A 23,181-nucleotide genomic window follows, 5' to 3' on the forward strand; every position below is an offset into this window, starting at 1 on the left:
CTGTTTTACAAAATATATATAGTATTTTACCTTGCCCTGTTCTCTTATTTCTTTTTAGGCCTTTATTTCTTTATAATGATGCAAATTGTATGATCTTTCATTTAATAGATCAACTAATCAAGATATAACTCACACCCCAATGGGTCATCTTATTAAAGTATGTATGTGCAAATGTGATGAAATTGAATAGAGATACACAATAAAATTATGCAAATACTAGAAAATCTACAAATATTTTAAATAATTTTATCACATATTTGATTTTCTAACTGCCTTAAATTGAAATGGAGGATATAAATTAGTGTTACAAGTTTATAATTTCTTTTAAGTTTGGAGTTGCATCATCTTCTAATGGCACATGGGGTTATTATTAGATTCAACAAAGGATGAAACCATTTTCATTAATCCATAATTCTCTTGGAATTTACAAAGAAAAAAATAGTGAATGTCCTTCCGAACATGTTATGGATGAGATGGACATAAGTAGTTTACATAGAGTATCAAGCATAATAAATTGAAAGAAGAGGAACATCCATCTAGCCTTTTGCACCATTTCTAATTATGTAAGTTGCAAAATTTATCAGAAGAAACACTACACCTTTGATCTCCTTCTCCTCCTGATCGACCTAAACTCGAACCAAATCTCAAAGTGATTGAAAAGCAAGCTATCGTGTGTATGCTTCCCAACATATTCGAGCCCGATAACATTTAGTTTCTTAGTACACTCATCTCCACCCAATCTAGAACAGAACTTTATGTTATGCGACACAAATATTCTACCATCGTTAGGTTTAAGCATATCCGCTAACCTCTCCAATCCAACCCAAACAAGCTTATCAGGAATATGAAGAAAAACAGCACTTGCATAAATCAAATCGTATGTTGTTCCAACCCCAAATTTACTGAAATCCATGTCCTCCCCTTTCACAATCAAGGGCCGTTTGTTCAGTAAACCATGGGAAGGAAGTTCATACCTAAATGCAGCCATTAGCGAAAGTTCATCACGCTCTAAACAATGGAAGTGTTGCTGTTCTAGGTAGCTGATAAAATGCACCCCTACACGAAGTGTGCCACATCCAATCTCAAGGACTCGAGAATTCGAATTTAGATGGACTGAATCAGCTAGGAATTCAAAAACATCACGTCCACCTGCCCATGGCTCACCATAGTTACTATGATGCTCTTCCACAAGAAGCTCTCCAGGACAAGGAAGAGCTGTGTGGTTCTCAAATTGGTCTCCTTCATAGTGGGATATACCTTTGAACTGATTGAGATCTTGGAGTTGCTGCACACGGGTTCGAGGGTTTATGCCTTTGCGGAGCACATTGTCCTTCATATGAAGCCCATTCGCCACGATCTGTTCCTTCACCCATCTTATATCCTCCGCCGTCGGAGAGATCTGCTGCTTCTCGATACCATTAGTCGTGGTTGTAGTATAAGTTGTGGAAGAGGGACAAGAGCAAGATGGAAGAGGCGAGGAGCTAGATGAAAGTAGGAAAAATAGGAATACGGCAGCCACAGCCGCCGAAATCACTAGAGCCGGCACCGTAACCACCACACCTTTCGCCGCCGCCGGTGAGGATGACGGAAAAGCCATAATTGAGTATCCTGCCGATTATCTGCAACTACCGCTATTAGCAAATTAGCAATACCGAAGCTAGATCTAAAAAACTGAGGTACTTACTCGAACACTAGAAGAACAGTCGAATGTCCTCCATTTAGGGTTGAGTAACCAAACCGACCTATAACGTATAGAAGATTGCAAGTAGGCTAGATTAACTTAGTAGAGACTATAAACCTTTGATTTATATACAATGTAATCCTTTCTTACCTAGATTTCTGTTTGAGATTCGATTCGATTTGACAAGGTAGAGATTTGTATACCTTCGATCGGCTGATGTTAAAATCCAACCAAATCTATCTCACGCCTGCAAGATCTCGAGTCGCGCCTTCCAGTCACGAACTAAGGTCTTCACCGGTTTAGGGTAAATCGACTGAAGAACGAAATGAAGAAGAAGAAGAAGAAGAAGAGAGATCAGATCAGATCAGATCGCAAAGGTTCTTGAAGAAATTGGAGAAAAATGTTTAGACAAGGATTTGAAGTCTATATTAGTCCCTGAACTATTGAATCGTATAATAAAGTTTTCATCTCAATAATTAATTGATTACATTTAAATATACAAATACTTATTTATTTGTTTAAATCACTTCACAACGTATTAATTAGGACCTACATCAAAAGTTATAACTTTTTTAATTGACCCGAGTTCCACATGATTAACTTAATTATCCCCCAACCCAACGCAATTTAATTAATATTAGATTTATATTTTAAATTAAAATTACATTAACACAAAAAAAAAATCAAACTAAATCATAAATCCTCCTAAACATCTCAAGGAAAAGGAAATGACAAACACAAAATCATTCAAAAAAAAAAACAATTTGTAAGCCTTACTTTAGTTATTTTAGGTCGACCCGATTTTGACCTTAATATTAATAGGGCTGAATAGGTTGACATATTTCAATCCAAACTAAAAAATATACATCGCTCTAACCAATTTTTTTGTGTTCAAATCGTATTTTCGTGTCTGCTACAAAATTGCATACCTAATCTTAATAAACTTATTTGTTAAAAAAAATATCAAAAAATCATAAATTAATATATTTTTTCATCAAATTTTCACCTAAGTTTTTAAAACTAATTTAATAACATATTTTATACCAAATTAAAATAAAATCATTCTATTTGTTATTTTCACAAATTAAAAAAATAATTAACACTAACTATGACAAATAACCTACTTAATCTTAAGCATTTCTAAATAGAATCATTAATATTTCTTTTGTTCTTAGAAAAAAAAATGAATTAGATTAAACAGAACCCTAGAAATCTAGATTTCCGATTTTCCCTCCACAAACGAGGACTCTTTCTCTGGTTTTTTTTTTCTCACTCCTCCTCTGGTCTGTAAATGGGAGATGGAGATCGAAGAGGTCGAATCTGTAATGGAGAAGATTTGGGACCTTCATGACAAGCTCAGCGATGCCATTCACTCCATCTCTAGATCTCACTATCTCACTTCCATCAGATGCGTTGGTAAAGGCGACGATACTTTTCATCCTCGAAACTTCGCCAATAAGAAACCTCCGTCGACCTTCGATAACAATCCCCCCCGGGAAGGTTTCGTCTACGTTAAGGATTTCCCACTTGCCGATGACAACAATTCGGAGATTCATGAAGCCCAGAGCTTGAATGCCATCCGAACCGCTCTCGAGAACCTTGAAGACCAGCTCGAGTTCTTCCATGTAAGATGACCCATATCTGCTCCCGTTTCTATAAGTAATTCAAAATTAGGTCGGCTGATTTGCTCGAGAATGTTGAAATGTAACTTTTATTCAAACTGAAGTTGTGTTATATAGAAACTATTAGCTAATACCTTTTCAATTCAAGATTTGAAAGAGCCATCATAATCCATATTTACCCATTTCGTTTAATCAGTGAACTTGCAATTGTCTGTTGTTAATATTAGCATCAATAAGTTTATTGATTTTCTCAGGATTGTGGGTTTCCCTTAATTGAGCTAAAAACATTAAGAACCTTTCATTTGTTAGATTCTATTATCTCGATTCCTTCTTAAACTGGTCAACTTCAATTTGCAGACAGTACAAACACAGCAGAGGGCTGAGAGAGATTCAGCAATTGCTCGGCTGGAGCAAAGCAGGATTATCTTGGCTATGAGATTGGCTGAACACCAAGGTAAGAAGTATAAAGTGATTGAAGAAGCCCAAGCTTTTGTAGGGAATGTTAAGGATGCCAATTGCTTTGTTACTCCTGAAAATCATTTTGTATCGGCTCAAAGTCCTGCAAAAACTCAGAAAGGAATACGATCTGCTGATCTAGTAAAAGCAGTAATATCAGGCTTCCATTGTGCTCAGAAAACCCTAAAGGATCAAATGGGTGGGCTGTTTGGCAATGCTGCTTTGATTGCAATTAGTATGTTTGCATTATTACAGCTGCATAAAGCTGGGAATGTTGGCAATGTCTTAGAACCCAAGAGTAATGTAAAGAGAGTTGCTCAATCTAATAATAGCCCATTTAATGCTAAATTAAGTAATAAGTTGGATGTAATGTTGGCTAGAGGTTGAATTAGAGGTGAGAATTCTTTGTCCTTCAATATATTGTTCACAATCTAAAAGTGGAGAAAGTGAATGATGGGTTTGATTCAATTCAACATAGTTTTGATCTTGTTGTTTGGTTTTCTGCTAGGCTAGAAAGTTGAGTTATGGGATTATTGTACATATAGTTGGATTGTTTCGTTAGGCATATGAAATGAAATGAAACTCAATCTCTTTTCTATGGTGTGCATATTTCAATAGTTGAACAAATTTATTTATCCAATAATATTGTACCTGTGGTTGTGGTTATGGTTGGACCCATATACATGATCTAATTGTGTCTGGTTTTAGTAAGGGAAAAGACAAGGCTATAATTTGCACTCAAATCTGGTCCTGAAGTTGAGCACAAACTTAGTCACTCACATGAGAGTGAATGAGACAATTTCTTAAGAAAAAGGCAAAAGAATAGGGTGGATATGAGAGTGTTTGGATAAAGACACGAGTACATAATAAGAAATCATACATTAAAATCCATATATAATGAGATTGCATGATAATGATATATATTAACATAAGAATTTATAATCCTAAGCTTAATACAAAGAGGATGGCTCAATCCTATCCACATGATATGCAAGATTAACTAATTAAACTTTTGAGTTATTTACTTTGTTTTCTCTATTGATTGATTACATTCTCTTCTTAATCATTAATCAAATGAACACCAAACATGCATACTCTGATGTTAATATTTGAACAATCACAAATTAATACTAATTTAAACAATAAATAGGGATATTAGTAAAGAAATTAATACAATATTTAACTAAGCTTAGTCAAAAATATTATTGGTTAGGTCGTCATGGAGTCGTCCATAAGAAGCATTGTCCCACCCAAACACTTATCAAATAAACTATAATTGGTTTGTATTTGAGCCAACGAGTTGGGCCTCCTCAAGCATAATAACAAGTAAGAAAAAGAAACATGTTTTGTTTTTCTTCCAAAAATAAATAAATATCAGAATCGGTTTTATTATTATTAATGTTGTGGGTTTGTAAAAAATAATTTTTTCTCTTTTAAACCCGGCGGACTCCCTAACTCGGCTGACTCAGGGCCACCTCTGCCCGGTTATAAAAATTAAAGGAAATTTATTTTCTCAAACTTTATAACATCGTCAACTCGAGTTATTAAAAAAAATATGACTACAAAGGTTAAACAATAACCCGTAAAACACACTTAACCCGCACATAACTCAAGTTATTACTCCTAATCAAAATCAAACTAATAATATTACGGGGTATAAGAATGAATTGGGACCGGTTAAAACCGATATTTTTTGTTTTAATATATTTATGAAATTATTAAGAGTCAAAGTGTCAATTATCAATTATTATAAAGTAAAACTTACCGTGAATGAATCATGAACCTATTTCATTATTTATAAAGATCTTTTCATTTTGTTTAAATAAAAAAGAAATAAGTATATATGTCGTTTGAATAGAGATTGTGCTAAAATCGTCAACAACTCAGTTTGCCCACCTTTATCGCCATCCAAACAAGACTTAGAATAACATGTCCAACTGTTCACACTTCAAAGAAAATAAGTATAATGCTAGCTAATGTATAGAGGTAGCTACTTGCCCATCAAATTTGTTCGTTGAATGGATTATCACGTTATTTAGCAAAAACAAATAAATTAAATTTATCATATTAATTCTTATGTCAACTATAAAAAGAAATACATCATTCCGTGATAATTTAGATATTTTTAATTAGTCAACTAACCATTGATCATATGATGCATGTGTCATTATTCATAAAGTTTTTTCTCTGTTCCTTTTAGCCGAAATATAATACTTTTTTTTTCATTTGACAATTTTTAATCTTTCTTCGAGAAATAAAACATTTATTCATAAGAGTTTATAATGGATACGGAATATTTAAGGAAAAAGGAAATACCAAACCATTTCATTAATGGTCGGTCCCAAATAATAATTATTCAGATTGAGATTGAGTTAGGACCCATTTTTAATGCACTTCATTCAATTTTATAATCAATATTGTGGCTATATATGCATGTACAAGGATCAAGAATGTTAAACGGGTCTGAATATGCTGTTCCACAATATATTTATTAGCTGTCTCTTTGTTCAAAATTACAAAAACTATTTTTTCATTAAGAGAGAATAATTTTAGAATAATTTTAAATAAGGAACAACTAGGATATAGCGTGGGATAGCAGATCCGGTCCCGTTTTCAAACACTCTAATAAATATAAATTATTAAAAAAAATTAAGCAAGATTAGTTTGGACTACCTTTATTTATGATCTTTTATTTATTTAATTCATTCATAAATGTTATGAATAATAAGTTAACTATATTTGAAACCATTAAAACAAAACTTCATTTTTAAGAACCAAAATTGTGAGGATTAAAGAAAGAGTTTCGAACTCTCAGTTGACCTAAATAAGGAAGCTCAATTTAACAATTCAACCAATTAAGTTAATTAGAAAGATACATCACTTTATTCAAAGCAAATTTTGTTCTCAATAGAGACCCTCCCATTTGTTAGATGTGTGAGTTATGCTTTGATGACCCTCCCATTTGTTGGGGAGACTGTTTTATTTCCATCGCGACTTCGGTCCATGGCATTTAGAACCCCAAGTCATGCATCTTGTATTGACTCCACAATCTTTTCCGAGACACGTCTTGTGTTCACATGAGCAGAGAGCGGCGATATATCTATATTTATGTTGTCATATTCAATCTTATCTTAATTAAACAACTCCAATAATGCATAAGAGTTTAACAATAATAATTGGATTAGTTTTAAGTAAACAAGTAATAATCCATTTAGATATGACAAAAGTAAGTTAATTTTTCTTCTGTTTTCCTTTTTCTTCTAATCGGCTGATAGTGGATTCTCTTTGTATTTTTATTTTTTAAGAAGTCACTCTCTAAAACAAATACTTATTTTCTAGTTTAAAACCAATTTAATTCATCTATTAAATAATGAAGATTATATCATAAAATACATAACAAAAACAATTTAGTTCAAATGTATTTATTCATAATTATGAAAATACAATTCAAACAATTAATGTAAACAATCATATTTACTGTAGATTAGAGTCACCTCACAATAATGTAAACATCACTAGCAACTGAATTTAAAATCCATGTTCTTAGGATTATGTGTTAAAAAAAGACCCATGAACAAATACTTATTTTTAAATAATATATTTTTAGTCTGATTTTTTTTTTTCTTCCCTTATTTATTTATGATATTTATCTATTTAAGAAGATAATTTTTATTTGGTTAATATATATAATAAGGAGTGAGTATTTGTAAATCCAACATCCATTTCATAATGAAAATAAAATTTTGTATATAAATATTACTTTAAACGCATAAGAAAAATATTTAAAATGTTTAATACCTTAATTATATATATTAAAAATTTAATAATATATATTTATTTTCGGACATAACCACTCATTATTTCTTTTACGTACGTCTTTCTCTCTTAAACTTGTTTTTTCCCTTGATATATGTTCAACAATGCAATATTAATATTTATTAGCCTCTTTAACGTTTAATGTCATTATTTATTTTGATTTTAATGAAGTTATCAATTAACCATTTTTGCAATATCAATTCATTCAAATTTTATATTAAATGAAAATAATCCATGAGTTTCATTTTTATATTTACTCGCATCACATAGTATTAATAAATTAATCCTATAAAATCAGATTAATTCAGGCTTCTTTCACTATTTTATATAATTGATTCTTTTAATATTTTTTCATTTATATTTTTTTAATTAAGACTTCTTTATTTTTGGTATCTTAAAATGACCATTGATCTAGGTACATGAAAAAAAAACCCAAAGGTTTGGTCTTACTACAAATCATTTTTTTTAACCAGACAAGAATATATATAAATTTTGATTTTAAATTAGTAAAATAATATAATTAAAGATTGTACAAGCTTTTTTTTTAAATAAATAAATTAAGATAATGCAACCTTCTTTGCATTTTTTAGGTGATTATAAAAACGAACTTGTTTGAGTTCCACAAGGATGTGTGATGAAGTAGCTGAGTAAGCCGAACAAACTAATTTAGTGCTGTGTGAAGAATTTTTATCAACTATTTATCTAAATATATGCTGAAAATAATGAGAAACATAAAAATGAGAAATAATTCCAAATTTGACAACTTCATCGCCTTTGTTGCGCCTTTGCTGCTCAGAAGAGGATGTACACAAACTCGATAAAAGATCACCCGAACAATCAAAATCTAGGTTCAGAGAAGAAGGCTCTTCCTCAGCAGCAAAATGTATGAACAATAAACGACCCACCAAAAACTGAAAATATTATTCGGATTATAAATATTTAAAAATACAAATTCGATCCGACTAAACATAATGTGAAATCAAACAAAATATAACATAAACTCAATTCATCACCCAAAGAACCAATTAAGATAAATAACTTTTCACATTCTTTTAAAACTTATTTTTTCTAAAAAATGAAATATTGACAATAATAATTTTTACTGTCATTTTCAAACTCTTCATATTATAAAACTTTTTCCTGGTTTAGATATGAAAAGAAATAAAGTAAAATAAAAATTAACCCAAGTAGTTTAAGGGTAAGAGTGGCGCAATCCTCCAATTCAAATTGAAATCAAAATGTCTAACTGAATCATTCAATTTGGGTTGTTGACTTATAATGTCCCTAGCTAGCGTATAAGTGCACACAATTAATTAGTGATAAAGACAATATATCTAACTATAGTACAAATTATTTTTTGTATTTCTTTATTAACTTAGTAAAATTCACTGATTATTTTTTTTTTAAAAATTTGATATAATAATAATTTTAAATGGTAAAATCAAACATACGATAATAACTAAGGTAAATTAATAATAATTCAGTACATAATCTAAGAAGATGTATGAATTAATTTCAACCATCCCCCGCGTAAAATACACGTAACTTATTTTGTCCATTGATTCAAATGATCACCTTTTTTTCTATTCTATCGATCATCAAATCTCTGTATATGTATGTATATAAATATGCTATCTGTTTAGTAAGTAATAATCACTTCCTACGCACACATATAAATATAAACGTTAACCTTTAATTTGCGATGGACGATCATGGAGATATCGTGAATAGCGGTGGCGGCGTGGTGGAGGAGGCGGAGAGGGACCTGGAGAGTTTGCCCAATAATAATTCTGAGTCCGCCGGCTGTTTGTCAAGAGACGTAAGCTTTGGTGCTAAGTACCAGCCCGCTGTAAAGGATCGCAAGGTATACACGGGTTGGCAGACGTGGGTATTGGCTTACCAGAGTTTGGGAGTGGTGTACGGGGACATCGGAACGTCGCCGTTGTACGTGATTTCTTCCGTCCAGTTGGAGAATATTCCGACGGAGGCGGATTTCTTGGGGATTATGAGTCTCATTTTCTGGACTCTCACTTTACTTCCTCTCATCAAATACGTTTTCATCGTTCTCCGCGCCGACGATCACGGCGAGGGTGGTACTTTTGCTCTCTATTCTTTCCTCTGCCGCCACCTCAACTTCCGGACCAAACTCACCATCCAGAACACCCGCCTTGACTCAGATTCAAACAAGAGTTTCTACACTCAAACAACTGGAAGGCTCAAGTCCAAGACAAAAGGCTTCATTGAGAACAGCGTTGTGGTTCAATCTGTGCTCACCTTTGTAGTCCTACTTGGAACTTGCATGGTCATTGGGGACGGTGCTCTCACTCCGGCCACCAGTGGTATTACATATATACTTATTTATCTACTTCTTTTCTTTTCTTTATTTTCTAAAATTTAAACATTTTTAATGCAGTTCTGTCAGCTCTTCAAGGCATACAATCACTTTCTCACCGTATAACACAGGGTGGGTAATTAAGTTTAATTAATCAATAGTTTTGAAATATATAATTTAATTTATTTGAATGAATTGTTCATTCAGATTATGTTATCCTGATATCGGTGGTGCTCTTAATCATCCTGTTCGGGTTCCAGAGATTCGGGACAAGCAAAGTGGGATTCTCGTTCTCCCCGATCATGCTCTTGTGGTTCACTTTTAACTGTCTTATAGCCATTTACAACATCACCAAATTCTACCCTTCAATCTTCAAAGCCCTGTCTCCTTCCTATGCCGTCACTTTCTTCTCGAGAAACGGTTACGTCGGATTCAAGGCTCTCGGCGCCATCTTCTTATGCACTACCGGCGCTGAAGCCATGTTTGCTGATCTCGGCCATTTCAACAAAAGATCAATCCAGGTACCTTAACTCTATTATAAGCTCTTTCATTTTCTTTTCTTAATTAATTTCTGACTTTCTATCTATATATAGTTTGCCTTCTCTTTGTTGGTGTACCCCTCCTTGGTCCTGACCTACGCGGGAGAAACGGCTTTCTTGATCAAGCACCCGGGTGATGTCAGCACGGCCTTCTATAGTTCCATACCCAAACCGGTCTACTGGCCCATGTTTGTCGTCTCCACCTTAGCCGCCATTGTTGCTAGTCAATCCATGATCTCCGCAAGCTTCTCCATCGTCAAGCAATCTTTAGCACTGGGCTGCTTTCCGCGCGTCAACATTAAGCACACCTCGTCCAAGTACGAGGGACAAGTTTACTCACCGGAAGTAAACTTCATGATCGCAGTCATCTGCATCGCTCTGGTCGTGGGTTTTCGAAACGGAACTCAAATTGGAAACGCTTACGGTGTGGTGGTTATATGGGTGATGATCATAACCACGTGTCTAGTGACTCTAGTGATGTTGGTCATATGGGACACCAACGTTTTCCTAATCGCGTCCTTCTTCATCCCGTTCGTGATTCTCGAAGGTATTTTCATGGTTTCTCTTCTCAACAAGATTCCGCAAGGGGGATGGGCTCCGTTTGCAATCTCGGCTTTCTTTTTAGTGATCATGTTGTCTTGGACGTACGGTAGGAGCAAGAAGACGGCGTACGATGCAGAGAGAAAGATGTCGACTTCTGAACTCGTCGATATATTGTCGAAAAAGGAAACCAGCCGGCCACCAGGGATTTGTTTCTTCTGTACAGATCTAGTGAACGGGATTCCACCGATAATCAGACATTATATTCAGCATACGAATTCTGTTCGGGAGACTCTGGTCATTTTGACACTAAGAACTCTCCCGATCAAGACTGTTCTTCCTCAAGAACGCTTTGACGTTGGGAAGTTGGGGGTTGACGGGGTTTACAGGTGCATTGTTGAGTTTGGGTATAAGGATTCGCAAAGTATGGAGGGCGAAGACTTTGTTGGGTCTGTAGTCGACAAGCTAAAAGAGATTGCAACTTCACGAGAAGAACTGATACGACTTGAGATGGGAAAAGAGAGTGGGGTCGTGTTTGTTACGGGGAGAACCATTTTGAAGTCGGATAAAAAGAACGGTTGGCTAGGTCACATAGCTATATCTTATCTTTATAGGTTCTTTCAGAAGAATTGCAGGTCTGCAGTTTCAAGCCTTAGGGTTCCTCCGGGGAAGACGATTCAAGTGGGGATGCTCTACGAAATATAGGAAACTTGTCATATGTATCTGGTTCTTGTATAATAATAAACCTTGATTAACAATTAAAATAATCTGGTTTTTGTTTTTATAAGATAAAAATGTTGACAAATTTGTGGAATAAAAACAGAATCCTTATCTCTGTTTTCTGTCTTTTGGACATTAACTTCTAGAAGTGGATCCGACCTCAACCACTGGCGGTGGTGGCGGAGTCAATGGAGGTGTGGAGTCTTCAGACATGATTTCCCGCCGCCGGAGGTCTTCGATTCTTTTCAAGACATCGGCCATCTTCGGTCTCTGTTCCGGCATTCTAGCTGCACAAGCCATCCCAATTTGCAGCATCTCCACAATCTCTTCATCTATATTTGGACACTTCAACAGCTCCACATCAAACACTTCAGCCGTCCACTCTTCTCTGACAACTGAATGAACCCACCTCACCAAGTTCACTGCATCTTCCTCTCCACCAGATGATTTTCCGGTGAGGAGCTCCAGCAGGAACACTCCAAAGCTGTACACATCTGATGCCTGAGAGGCTTTCCGATTGTCTGTCACTTCTGGGGCTCTATATCCTTCTCCCCTCACCACATGTGTACTTGTTGGGTTCATTATTGTCGCTAAACCAAAATCGGATATGCAGCCGTATTGGGTTGAGTTGAGGAAAATGTTTGAACTCTTTATGTTTCCATGGACTAGCTTATTATGGCCGTTCTCTGATGAATGGATATGTGCAAGCCCCCTTGCAGCACCCATTGCGATTCTTACTCGGGCTTCCCAGTCTAGTGTCACCTGATTTCCTCTTGTTCCTTCAAGATTAAAAAGAACTAAAAACTCTCAATTTCAATTCTTACTAAGAATCATCTTTTAATTAGTTGGACATACCATGTAACATTGATAAAACGCTTCCTTGAGCATAGTGATCGTACACCATAAGCTTTTCTTCTTTGGAATAGTAATAGGCTCTTAAGGGAGCTATATTTTCGTGCCTCATATTTCCAGCAATCTCCATTTGTTGCTCAAAAACTCTCTTTGCCATACTTGCATCCTTAACTCTTTTAACCACTACTGTTGTGGCATCCTCCAGTGCTGCCTTATATGTTATTCCAAAAGCACCCTTTCCAAGCATTTCAGCTGAAGCCCTTAACAAATCTTCCAGGTCGAAAACAAGATTGTGACCTTCAAAGAAGACAAGACTGCCATCTTCATGATTCTTTCTCTCTGACATTGGTTTCTTCCCAGGTTTCTCTTTACTCCGCGGCATTTCCTCCTTTTTTCCTTTCTTGTGTGAGCAGCAAAACATTATTGTAACAGCAATCAGGACAAAACACAAAGCAGAAGTCCCAATGGCGATCCCTAATATTGCAGGCTCGGTGAGTTTAGATCGCTTTTTTGGTGGCTGTGGATTAGGAAGTATTGGATGAGGGAAATTTTCTGTGGAGATGTTGTTATTGGAGGAGAATGCCGAGCTGGGAAATCTTTGAAGAGATTTAGGAACAAGACCTGTGAGGTTATTGTGGGACAGATCCAAAACTTGAAGTTTAGGTAGATTCAGATCAGGAATATCTCCAGAATGAAAGTTGTTGCTGAGATTGAGGGCTATGAGCTGAGTTAAGTTTGAGATTGAACAGGGAATTGTACCATTAAAAGCATTCTGGGACAAAATAAGGATGGAAAGATTCCTGAATGCTGAGAAATCGGAAGGCAAGGGACCAGAGAATTTATTAGACTGAAGATTCAGATTGTTCAAGTTTCTGAGTTGGGAGATCTCAGAAGGGAACGGACCTGATATATCATTGGATCTGAGACTCAAGATCTGGAGGTCAGATAAGCGGCTCAGAGTATTAGAAGGAATTGGCCCGCGCAAGCCAAACCCGGGCAATTGAACAGCAATTACTCTAGATTTGTTATGATTGCAAGTAATTCCCACCCAATTGGTGCAAACCGATGATCTCGTGTCCCAGTTGAGAGGACGTGTATGAGATATGTTGTGAAGGAAATCAATTAAGGCTTGTTTATCTTCAACTGGTTCAGCTTTCATCATGATGAAAAGAGTAGACAGCAAGCAAAGTCGACTAAAGAGAATTATCTTCAAAGGCATTTTCACAGTCATCTTGTGATCGATCAGTCTGCAAAATCGTAAACTCAAATGGAATCTTAAATCTGGAAAGCAGTATTGACGTTTCTTTTTGAAATTTGCATTAAGAGCAGACAAATTAGACATTTAAGTCAGCCGTTTTGGTAAAAAGCAAGTAAGTGTGAGTGATGATCAATTGAAATGCCAGGCTGTCAGGTTTGGTAACTGACTTTTTGCCTCTTTCTTCGGATTCGAAAATGACCGCATTGAAAGGGAGATTTCAGAATCATCAAATCGGTGTAGTAAATGTAAGCTTGATTGATATATAAAAAAACAAATCAGGATCCATCATCCATCTAGTGAATCACGAATACACAAAAGCAAGCAACGGATGCTGAAAATTAATGGAAAGAAATTGACTGACCTCGTTTTCCAGATATCGGAGAAGAGAAATATTCAAATGATCATAGATATCAGTTCGTCCAGATTCTCTTCCTCCCTCAAAGTAAACCGGAAAATCGATCAGAAGACGGACATCGGAGACTTATCAGTAAACAGAATACAATCAATCAATCAATGAATCATACATATACAGATCAGTAGGGGATGAAAAGCAGAGATAAGATCTGTAGTAGAGAAGGATAACATCAAAATGAAGAAGAAGAAGAAGAAGATAATGATGAATGATTGGAGAGAATGAGGAGGGAATAGGAGCGGTTTCTCATGAAGCAACAACTCATGCCTTGATGCCGCCTAGTTAGTATGTGCATGTGCTGACAAAATTATTATTATTATTATCTTCTTTCAAAATCATAAATAGGCCATTCAAATATTTTCTACATTTTAATCTACACACTATAGTTATTTCATATTTATAATTTGTTTTTGAAAATGTTAGATGCATATTAAAAATGATAAAAAATGTTTAAACAAAACGAAAAGACATGACATAAAAAAGTGAATAACTTCTCAACTGTGTTTACCGACTTTTCTAATAAAAAAAAAAACATGTTACTCAACATGTTACCGAGATTTAAAAAAGAACGTATAATTCTCTGATCGACTCCACCGACTTTCTAAAACGAATATTATAAAACGTCGTAATAATATCATCATGAATGATACACATCAAACAACTACAATTATTAAAAGTTCGACAATCTTATCTAACTAAATAGTTCCACTCGAAAACAATCGAGATAGAGTTCTATCAAAACTGAATAGTTCCAATTCTTCCAGCATTGTTTCTATTTATTTGAAATAACTTAAAATTAAATAATATATAAAGTTGAAAGGACAAAGTAGAATCGAAAAGAAAAGGTAGAGGACCAAAAACAAAATTTCTCATACAAGAACAAGCTTAAATAAACAAAGGAAAAAGGTGGTCACATGGAAATAATAAAATTAATGGGAATATGGAGTTGACTAAAAATATGATGGTCCACTTTGAGGTCGATGCAGCCAATCACGTGGGAGCATTTGCGTCTCCTCCGTAGATCCAGCTACTAACCAAAGCACACCATCTCTATATATTTCTTACTTTATTTAGAAACTGCCAAAAAACAATGCATATATTTAACTAACACTATGTTAAAATAATATATTCATAAGAAATTTTGGTGTATTTGGTGGCATGAGATTAGGTTGGGATTAGGTAGCGAAATGAGTGATTTTCTCCTTTTTCCCTCTAGGCTTGTTTTTTTATCATCATCTATAATAATTTTAAAAGCAATAGAAAGATTAAAGTTTTAATGTATCAAAGTAAGTGTCTATCTTAAAACATCAAGAATTTTTTTTTGATGTTTGTTATGGGAGGTATAAAAAATATATATATATAAGTTATTGGAATTTTTAGTAGGTTAAATTATTGTAATGTATTTTTATATTTAAATTTTTAAAAAAAAAATTTAGTTAATTAATTAATAATTTGATGATGGGATTATTGAAATTTTGATAAATTTTATTTTCCAAATCTTAAAATTAACATCTTTAGTTATTTTAGACACTTGTATAGAATAAAAAACATACTTTATAAATGTTTGACCTATAATTTTTAAAATAATAAAGCTTAAAACTTAAAAATTCATATTTACAAAATACTTATAAAGGTTGATAAATATTTAGAAGCTTTTGTTATGATCATTTTTTTATTTTTTATTTTTTATTTTTTATTTTTTTGCCAAATGTGATTTTTTTGGGTTAAAATGTCAAATTCATGCTTTCAAAATAGCCTAATATTATTTGTTACATGTAGTCTGGGCTGACTCTAAGCCCGACAAGCCCCCATAAGATAGGCAGCCAACCCAGAGCAGCCCAAATCTAGCCATAGGTGGAATGGAAAAGCTAACATATGTCAAGACAATTTATTTTATAATTTTGTTATATAAAAGAGTTCAATTATTTTACAAATAAAAAATAATAATTATATCTACTAAGTTAAAATAACATATCAATGTAGGAAAAAATTTAATATAACTACAACCCCATAGTCAGACCTCGTAGTACATGCTACCTAAAAATAACAAGAATAAAAATATGTCCATAAACTAATTCAATTACTGGGAACTTGTCTCAAGACCAAGCAAAAATAAATAAATGCTTTATATATTAAAATTGATCTTGGTTTCACCTATATTTTGTTATAAGAATAAATATAATCTTCAAATGAACTGCTTAATTTGAATGAAAATTTCATTTTCTAACACAGTATTATCTATTTTGAGATAGACTTAGTTCAAATTATAATTACAATTTCTATTCAAGTAATATAAAAAACTATGATAACTTAAATAATTTTGTTAATTAATGTCAAAATATGTGGTATACAAAAGTTCACCTCAATTTGACTTTTTTTTAGTAACGTTATTTATATTGTTTTCGTCGTTCTTTATTTTCACAATCCACCTATAATATCGAATTCTGTATAAACACTTTTAAAAATCTCACATATTAATTTTGTAAGAATAGAATTTAAGAAAACAAATAAAGTTTAATTCAACAAATCAGAAGTGATGGGCCCATAACCATAAGTCCCTAAGGTAGAAAGTTGTCTCTATTCATTGTTTTATTTCTGCATTGGGTGGTTGAATATTTTAATTTTTTTTTTCAAATTTGAGTTGTTGTTGTGTTTGAATTTTTTTTAGTTGGATCAGTTTTTTCATTCCGAATTTTTAAATTCGAATAATTCACTCAATCATTGGTGAGTCGTTTACTGGTCTTATCTTCCGATTGTGTTGGTGATCATATCTCGAATCCGTGTTCGTTCTCTTCTTAGCAACAAATGAGACGAAACAATCGAAAATAGAGTTATTTTTCATTTTTCCAATAAAGAGTTTTTCTTTCACATGGAAACCTCTTACAAAATATCTTGACGTTATTTTTATGTATTTCTCACTATTTCAGTCATATATGTATGATTTATTTTCACTTACAAAACATTTTTCAGTTTTGTTTACCAATTCTCGGGTAGACGCTCACAATATTTGGTAAATACACTTAATGATTTATTCGACCTGCTCTACTTCAACGCTCTTTGTTCACGAACTTAAATATGTTTCTCTTTGAAATTGGAATTGGATATTTTTCATTCAGAGTTTATTTTTTTTTAATTATTTATACAATTTAACATTAATTAATTTATAGATTTAACTCTCATTTGAATCTAATGATAATTAAAAAAAAAAAAAAAAAACCGAGAAGACCAATGAATAATCCAAAGAAGAGAATATAACGAGAACCCTAACTGGACTTACCCCTTTCCAAATTCTCGCGATAACAAAATCACCTGATATCCTCTCTTGCGGATATCTTCCTCGAGCTTCTCTCCGCTGTGCTATCTCTCTCCTCTGTTCGTAAGTATCTCTCTCTCCTCCCTCCCGCTTCTTCTTTTTTTCTAATTCCTAAACTGTGAACGATTTAAGCTCGCTCGATCTCACTCTATACTATAGAACAATGAATTTCACTTTGATTTTGATCGAATGAAATGCAATTATGCAGTATTAATTCACTTTTCTCTATACATTAGATCAAGTGAACTTCATCTTCCGAGTGTAATTTGTTACGCGATTTCAGCATTCTTTCTGATAACAAATAATGGATCAATTAAACTTTTCTGTTTTTCTTCTTGTTCTTTAGTAGTCGAAGAAGAAGGTGACAAGCATTCAATCAATCAATCAATCAGTAAGAACTTATTACCTTTTTACTGAAATTTTGCTTTCTCGATTGTCACCTGTGATTTTTAATGTTTATTTTGGGTATTTCATGTGTAGTGGTTCGCGAAAAAGATATATGTTGGGAATATGCTGATAAATTAGATGGAAACAAAGTTAGATGTAAATTCTGTTGTAGAATTCTTAATGGAGGTATCAGTAGGTTAAAGCATCATTTATCAAGAATACCCAGTAAAGGAGTGAATCCATGTACAAAAGTTAGAGATGATGTTACAGATAGAATAAGAGAAATGATGGCTACCAAGGATGATGGAAAAGATTCTTGTAGCAGTAGCACTAATAAGAAACAAATACAAAAGGCAGTTGAAATGAAGCAATCTCCAATATCAGCTGAACTCACACCATCACCTCTAGCAATGTTTTTTCCTTCCATTACCCCATCCACTCCTCCCCAATCCAATGATCAAGAAAACGTCGAGAGAAGCATTGCCATGTTCTTCTTTGAGAATAAACTCGACTTCAGTGCAGCCCGTTCTTCGTCATATCAATCCATGATTGATGCAATTGGAAAGTGTGGTTTAGGATTTAGAGGCCCATCTGCTGAAACTTTGAAAACTACTTGGTTGGAAAAGATTAAATCTGAAGTAAGTTTACATTCGAAAGACATTGAGAAAGAATGGACCGCTACAGGTTGCACCATAATAGTAGAGACTTGGACAGACAACAAATCGAAAGCTCTGATTAACTTCTTGGTTTCGTCACCTTCTAGAACCTTCTTCCATAAGTCAGTCGACGCATCTGAATATTACAAGAACGTGAAGTGTCTCTCGGATTTATTTGATTCTGTAATCCAGGATTTTGGGCCTGAAAACGTTGTGCAGGTCATCATGGACACTACTCTCAACTTCACGGGTATAGCGAACCATATCTTGCAGAATTACAGCACCATTTTCGTTTCTCCTTGTGCTTCTCAATGCCTGAATTCCATGTTAGATGATATCTGTAAGGTGGATTGGGTAAACCGATGCATTCTTCAAGCGCAGACTATAACCAAGTTCATATACAACAACTCTTCTGTGCTTGATCTGATGAAAAAGTTCACTGGCGGGCAAGACATCATTAAGACAGGCATTAATAAGTCTGTTTCGAGTTTCCTCTCGTTGCAGTGTATACTAAAGCAGAAATCAAGATTGAAGCATATGTTTAACACGCCTGACTTATCTTCGAATTCTGCTTATGCAAACCGGCCTCAGAACCTAACATGCATTAGTATCATGGAAGACAATGATTTCTGGAGGGTGATTGAAGAATGTGTTGCTGTTTCCGAACCTTTCTTGAAGGTTCTTAGGGAGGTTTCTGGAGGAAGACCTGCTGTCGGGTTTCTGTACGAACTCATGACGAGGGCGAAAGAGTCCATAAGGACGTATTATATAATGGATGAAGTTAAGAGCAAGACATTCCTAGATATTGTTGATAAACGATGGCATAACCACATGCATACTCCTCTACATTCTGCAGCAGCTTTTTTGAATCCCGGCATCCAATACAACCCTGAAATCAAATTTATCGGATCTATCAAGGAAGATTTCTTTGGAGTTTTGGAGAAATTGCTCCCGACAGAGTTACGACGTGATATCACAAATCAAATCATTTTATTCACGAGGGCAACCGGGATGTTCGGGTGCAACCTTGCAAAGGAGGCAATCAGTACTGTCGCCCCAGGTATGCTTGTGAGTTTTTCATTTTCAAAAAAAATGTTTAACAATTTGAATGTAGGGGATTCCATGATATTGCTTACAAATTGAATCTATTTAACAATCCAACAATGGGGGAATACTCTATCTATATTGTGTATTTGCAGGACTATGGTGGGAACAGTTTGGTGATTCCACACCAGTTTTGCAGCGAGTTGCGATGAGAATATTAAGTCAGGTTTGCAGTTCCTCAACATTCGAACGACAATGGTCTGTATTTCAGCAAATCCACTCTGAGAAACGCAACAAGATTGACAAAGAAACACTAAATGATCTTATCTATATAAATTACAATATGAAGTTAGCAAGATCTATGAAACCGAAATCACCTCAAGTGGACCCTATACAACTAGACGACATGGACATGACTTCAGAGTGGGTCGACGAAACAGACAGCACAAGCCCGACTCAATGGCTGGATCGATTTGGTTCTGGTTTGGACGGGAGTGATTTAAACACCAGACATTTTAGCGCCTCTATATTTGGTGCAAGCGACCATATATTCGGTTTGTGATCTTATTATTATTATTATTAACCTTAATAATAAAGGTTCAAATTTAATATATGATATTTCTATTTTCTTATTACTTAGGAGTAGATATTCATGATCATGAGTTCAGCATTAGACTCTGATTAGTGATTAAAGATGCATGCCGGCAAAGTTATACATCCATTAACTAAAGGGGATCAATCGATCATCAACTGGACAACTATGAAGCAGATGTAGTCATCAATCATAATCCAACTCTTGTAATATATAAAAAAAATCTGAAATAATCATGTGCCTGTGTTTAGTTAGGATGTAATTAGAATTGATGGGTTTAATTTTCAGTTTCAAATTGTCTGTTTGAGAATTTCTAATAAAAAAATATATTTTTTAATATATTGATCATAGTCTTATGTTTCCATTCCATTTTTTTTTATTATGGATTTTGTAATTTTCACTTTTATGTTACTATGTAAGTTGTAACTATTTTTTAGTTTTTTTTTTTTGCTAAGAAATAACTATTTTATTCTGTCTGTTTAGGGCCTTTAAGGCAAATCTTACAACTTATTCGTCATTATATGACTATATAAACCCACCAACCAAGTCAAAATTAAATAAATAATATACAACAACTTTTAAAGTAATTTGTTCGGTCAAACTATCAGTCACAAAAGTATGACAGTTATTAAACTAATATTAAATTAATAAATTATTAAAATATATTTTTAGTTTAAATTTATAAAATATAAAATAAGTCTATATAAATATTTTAATCCATAAATTATGTGATTTGTTTGTTTACTCGTGATTTGACTTCAATTTTTTTTGGGCACATTTAGGTAACCTACTTCAAAAGTTTCAATGTTTAATTCTTTTTAATAAATAAATTAAGTGAATTAATAATAATATAATTGAAATATTTTTATAAAAAACTAACATATAATAACTAAAAAAAACTTAAACCTAAAGATAAGAGATTTTTAGATTGATTATTCTTTTATAAAAATCATAAATCTATTACATTATTCTTACTTTAAATTTATATAAAAAAATATAATAATATTAATTCAATTAATTAAGATTAAGATTTTAAAGAATTATTTTTTTTACAAATTAAATTTATAATAAAAAAACAAAGTAAAATATCATAAATAACTAAACATAAAAATTACTATAAAATTTCCCGAGATAGCCATAAAAAAACAAAAGTAATTAGTTAAATTTCTACAATTATTTTAGTTGAAGTAGGTTTGCTAACTTCTTAAATAAAAAATAAACTCAATAAACAAAATTAATAAAATTTATATTTTAATCTAACATCTTATTAATCCGGCCAATAACAAAAAAAAAATTACTAAAATATTTGTTATTACATACTAATACTTTGTAAGTTTTTTATTATAAAAAATAATTCATTTTTTAAAATTTCATCAAATAAAATTATTTAAATAAACATTTAATTTATCCCTAGATAATTGTGTAAATAGAATTGAAAACAATATATATATTAATTCGAACAACCTTAAATTTGTAATTGATAATTTTAAGTAAAATTTCAATTAATATAATTTATAATTTCAAAATAACAATTTTAAAATTGATTCATTTGACTTTTTTTCAAAACAAAGTATCTTAATAATATTTATACCATATAAATAATATTTATTTAAATTGTTATTTATACAACATATATATAATTAAATAGTTTTTCAATTTTTTTATTATTATTTATACCACGAAAAATAATATTTATTCAAATTGTTAATTATATTAGGAAAAAATCAAATTCTTATAAATTATATTATTTATAAGGTTAAAAACCTTATAAATAATATTAAAAATAGATTATTTCATAAATATGCATTCCATTCACACTTTTCTACTTGTAATAATGATTTTCATGTTTATGTACGGTATTATACTATTATATATTAAGTTTAAAATATAATATTGTTTCTCCTATTTTTAATAATATATATTTATTTAAAATTATATATTTTTTTTGTATTAAGTATCTTATCTAAATATTAATTTAAATAAAATAATATTATAAAATTTATTTTAATTATATATATTCATATATTTTGTGTTCAAATTCAATTTCAGTACTTTTAATCAAGACATTATTTAAAATTGCATTTGAGTTTTTGTAATTAAATAATAATTTTAATTTTGTACTGTAATTAAATAACCAATTCTTCTTTATTCTGGAAATGAAATTGACCCAAAGAGGGAGAGAAGGGGCGGCCGGTATGAATGTGCAGGAGGTTTGAAGAAATAATATTTATTTTAATAATACATTGTTGAACTAGCTTGCTTTTGATGTTGATAATAACTAGTTAATTAAAAAAGAAAAGAAAAAAGCTAGGATGGGCTGGAATTGCCAACAGTTTGACTGTTTTTTTAGTTTTATGAGCTATATATTTAAAATTAAATTATTGAATTGTGATTCAAAAATGATAAAATTGTAACTTAAAATTAAAATTATAATTAAAGATAATTATATGAAAAAATAATAATTTTAATTTCTTTTTACCTTACTCATGATGGTTCAGTATAAAAAGTGTCTACTTAAAAAATCACATAAGTTAGATTCTCTTTTTCTTAATTGAAAAAGAAAAATTATTTTCTCTGTATGTATTAAAATGTTTATATTATTATATTAAAATAAAAAGATAGTTCAAGTATATTTTAAGAGATGAACTATCACTAGTTTATTTTCTCTAATGTCTTAATTTAAAGTGAATTTATTACATTTATAACTATTTTTTATATTGATTTAAAAAAAAACAAGTTCTCAAAACTGATATATTATTAACTCATCTAATAACACCTTAGTCTGTACTTAAAAGTCTTAAAATGAATTTAAAAAATACAATAATTTGTTATTTTTATAATTTTTAATCTTAAATAAATATAATAAAAATATTATTAGTTGACAAACTTATCAAATATGATGATCTAACGTCTTTCACTATCCCTATCTAGCTAGATACCTCTCTCTCTCTCTCAATAAAG

The 23,181-nt window shown here is 32.3% G+C and overlaps 5 protein-coding genes across 11 annotated transcripts; 3 read left to right on the top strand and 2 right to left on the bottom strand.

Moving 5' to 3' along the window:
• Positions 1 to 381: 381 nt before the first annotated feature.
• On the bottom strand, positions 382 to 2,068 carry LOC124932496. 4 transcript variants are annotated; one of them, XM_047473136.1, is made up of 3 exons: positions 1,885 to 2,068; positions 1,685 to 1,742; positions 382 to 1,619 (listed from the first exon to the last, which is right to left on the bottom strand). In XM_047473136.1, exon 3 carries the CDS (start codon positions 1,595 to 1,597, stop codon positions 593 to 595), a length of 1,005 nt encoding a protein of 334 aa, XP_047329092.1. In that variant the 5' UTR covers positions 1,598 to 1,619; positions 1,685 to 1,742; positions 1,885 to 2,068; the 3' UTR covers positions 382 to 592. The 4 variants fall into 4 exon arrangements, with proteins under 4 accessions (XP_047329092.1, XP_047329093.1, XP_047329090.1 ...); XM_047473137.1 differs by having other exon boundaries at positions 1,664 to 1,742; XM_047473134.1 differs by having other exon boundaries at positions 1,832 to 2,068.
• A 13-nt stretch (positions 2,069 to 2,081) lies between these two features.
• On the top strand, positions 2,082 to 4,227 carry LOC124929590 (plastid division protein PDV1-like). Its single transcript, XM_047469994.1, has 3 exons — positions 2,082 to 2,102; positions 2,899 to 3,306; positions 3,661 to 4,227. Exons 1-3 carry the CDS (start codon positions 2,082 to 2,084, stop codon positions 4,144 to 4,146), a joined length of 915 nt encoding a protein of 304 aa, XP_047325950.1. The 3' UTR covers positions 4,147 to 4,227.
• Positions 4,228 to 9,277: 5,050 nt separating this feature from the next.
• LOC124930721 (potassium transporter 26-like) lies at positions 9,278 to 11,824 on the top strand. Its single transcript, XM_047471068.1, has 4 exons — positions 9,278 to 9,914; positions 9,989 to 10,039; positions 10,115 to 10,428; positions 10,501 to 11,824. The coding sequence occupies exons 1-4, from the start codon at positions 9,278 to 9,280 to the stop codon at positions 11,689 to 11,691; spliced, it is 2,193 nt and encodes a 730-aa protein (XP_047327024.1). The 3' UTR covers positions 11,692 to 11,824.
• LOC124930720 (probable inactive receptor kinase At5g53320) lies at positions 11,675 to 14,520 on the bottom strand. The gene is made up of 3 exons (XM_047471067.1): positions 14,178 to 14,520; positions 12,562 to 13,805; positions 11,675 to 12,485 (listed from the first exon to the last, which is right to left on the bottom strand). Exons 2-3 carry the CDS (start codon positions 13,787 to 13,789, stop codon positions 11,842 to 11,844), a joined length of 1,872 nt encoding a protein of 623 aa, XP_047327023.1. The 5' UTR covers positions 13,790 to 13,805; positions 14,178 to 14,520; the 3' UTR covers positions 11,675 to 11,841.
• A 2,981-nt stretch (positions 14,521 to 17,501) lies between these two features.
• LOC124929570 lies at positions 17,502 to 20,587 on the top strand. 4 transcript variants are annotated; one of them, XM_047469968.1, is made up of 5 exons: positions 17,502 to 17,604; positions 17,888 to 17,932; positions 18,022 to 19,644; positions 19,784 to 20,182; positions 20,269 to 20,587. In XM_047469968.1, coding segments are annotated over exons 2-5 (2,064 nt in total). In that variant the 5' UTR covers positions 17,502 to 17,604; positions 17,888 to 17,931; the 3' UTR covers positions 20,310 to 20,587. The 4 variants fall into 4 exon arrangements, with proteins under 4 accessions (XP_047325924.1, XP_047325926.1, XP_047325927.1 ...); XM_047469970.1 differs by having other exon boundaries at positions 20,275 to 20,587; XM_047469969.1 differs by having other exon boundaries at positions 17,538 to 17,604; positions 17,891 to 17,932.
• The last annotated feature ends 2,594 nt before the right edge of the window (positions 20,588 to 23,181 follow it).

Source organism: Impatiens glandulifera, chromosome 3, assembly GCF_907164915.1.
Source record: "Impatiens glandulifera chromosome 3, dImpGla2.1, whole genome shotgun sequence".
Lineage (NCBI taxonomy): Eukaryota > Viridiplantae > Streptophyta > Magnoliopsida > Ericales > Balsaminaceae > Impatiens > Impatiens glandulifera.

What these genes read in the sequence shown, in the direction of transcription:
- LOC124932496 (XM_047473136.1), bottom strand. Translation starts at nt 1,597, where the DNA reads ATGGCTTTTCCGTCATCCTCACCGGCGGCGGCGAAAGGTGTGGTGGTT.
- LOC124930720 (XM_047471067.1), bottom strand. Translation starts at nt 13,789, where the DNA reads ATGACTGTGAAAATGCCTTTGAAGATAATTCTCTTTAGTCGACTTTGC. An exon ending in CGTTTTATCAATGTTACATG is followed by an intron (nt 12,486 to 12,561) that starts GTATGTCCAACT and finishes TTAATCTTGAAG; the next exon opens with GAACAAGAGGAAATCAGGTG.
- LOC124930721 (XM_047471068.1), top strand. Translation starts at nt 9,278, where the DNA reads ATGGACGATCATGGAGATATCGTGAATAGCGGTGGCGGCGTGGTGGAG. An exon ending in TTCTCACCGTATAACACAGG is followed by an intron (nt 10,040 to 10,114) that starts GTGGGTAATTAA and finishes TTGTTCATTCAG; the next exon opens with ATTATGTTATCCTGATATCG. An exon ending in TCAACAAAAGATCAATCCAG is followed by an intron (nt 10,429 to 10,500) that starts GTACCTTAACTC and finishes ATCTATATATAG; the next exon opens with TTTGCCTTCTCTTTGTTGGT.
- LOC124929570 (XM_047469968.1), top strand. An exon ending in AATCAGTACTGTCGCCCCAG is followed by an intron (nt 19,645 to 19,783) that starts GTATGCTTGTGA and finishes GTGTATTTGCAG; the next exon opens with GACTATGGTGGGAACAGTTT. An exon ending in TGCAAGCGACCATATATTCG is followed by an intron (nt 20,183 to 20,268) that starts GTTTGTGATCTT and finishes CTTATTACTTAG; the next exon opens with GAGTAGATATTCATGATCAT.
- LOC124929590 (XM_047469994.1), top strand. Translation starts at nt 2,082, where the DNA reads ATGTTTAGACAAGGATTTGAA. An exon ending in TGTTTAGACAAGGATTTGAA is followed by an intron (nt 2,103 to 2,898) that starts GTCTATATTAGT and finishes CTAGAAATCTAG; the next exon opens with ATTTCCGATTTTCCCTCCAC. An exon ending in ACCAGCTCGAGTTCTTCCAT is followed by an intron (nt 3,307 to 3,660) that starts GTAAGATGACCC and finishes TTCAATTTGCAG; the next exon opens with ACAGTACAAACACAGCAGAG.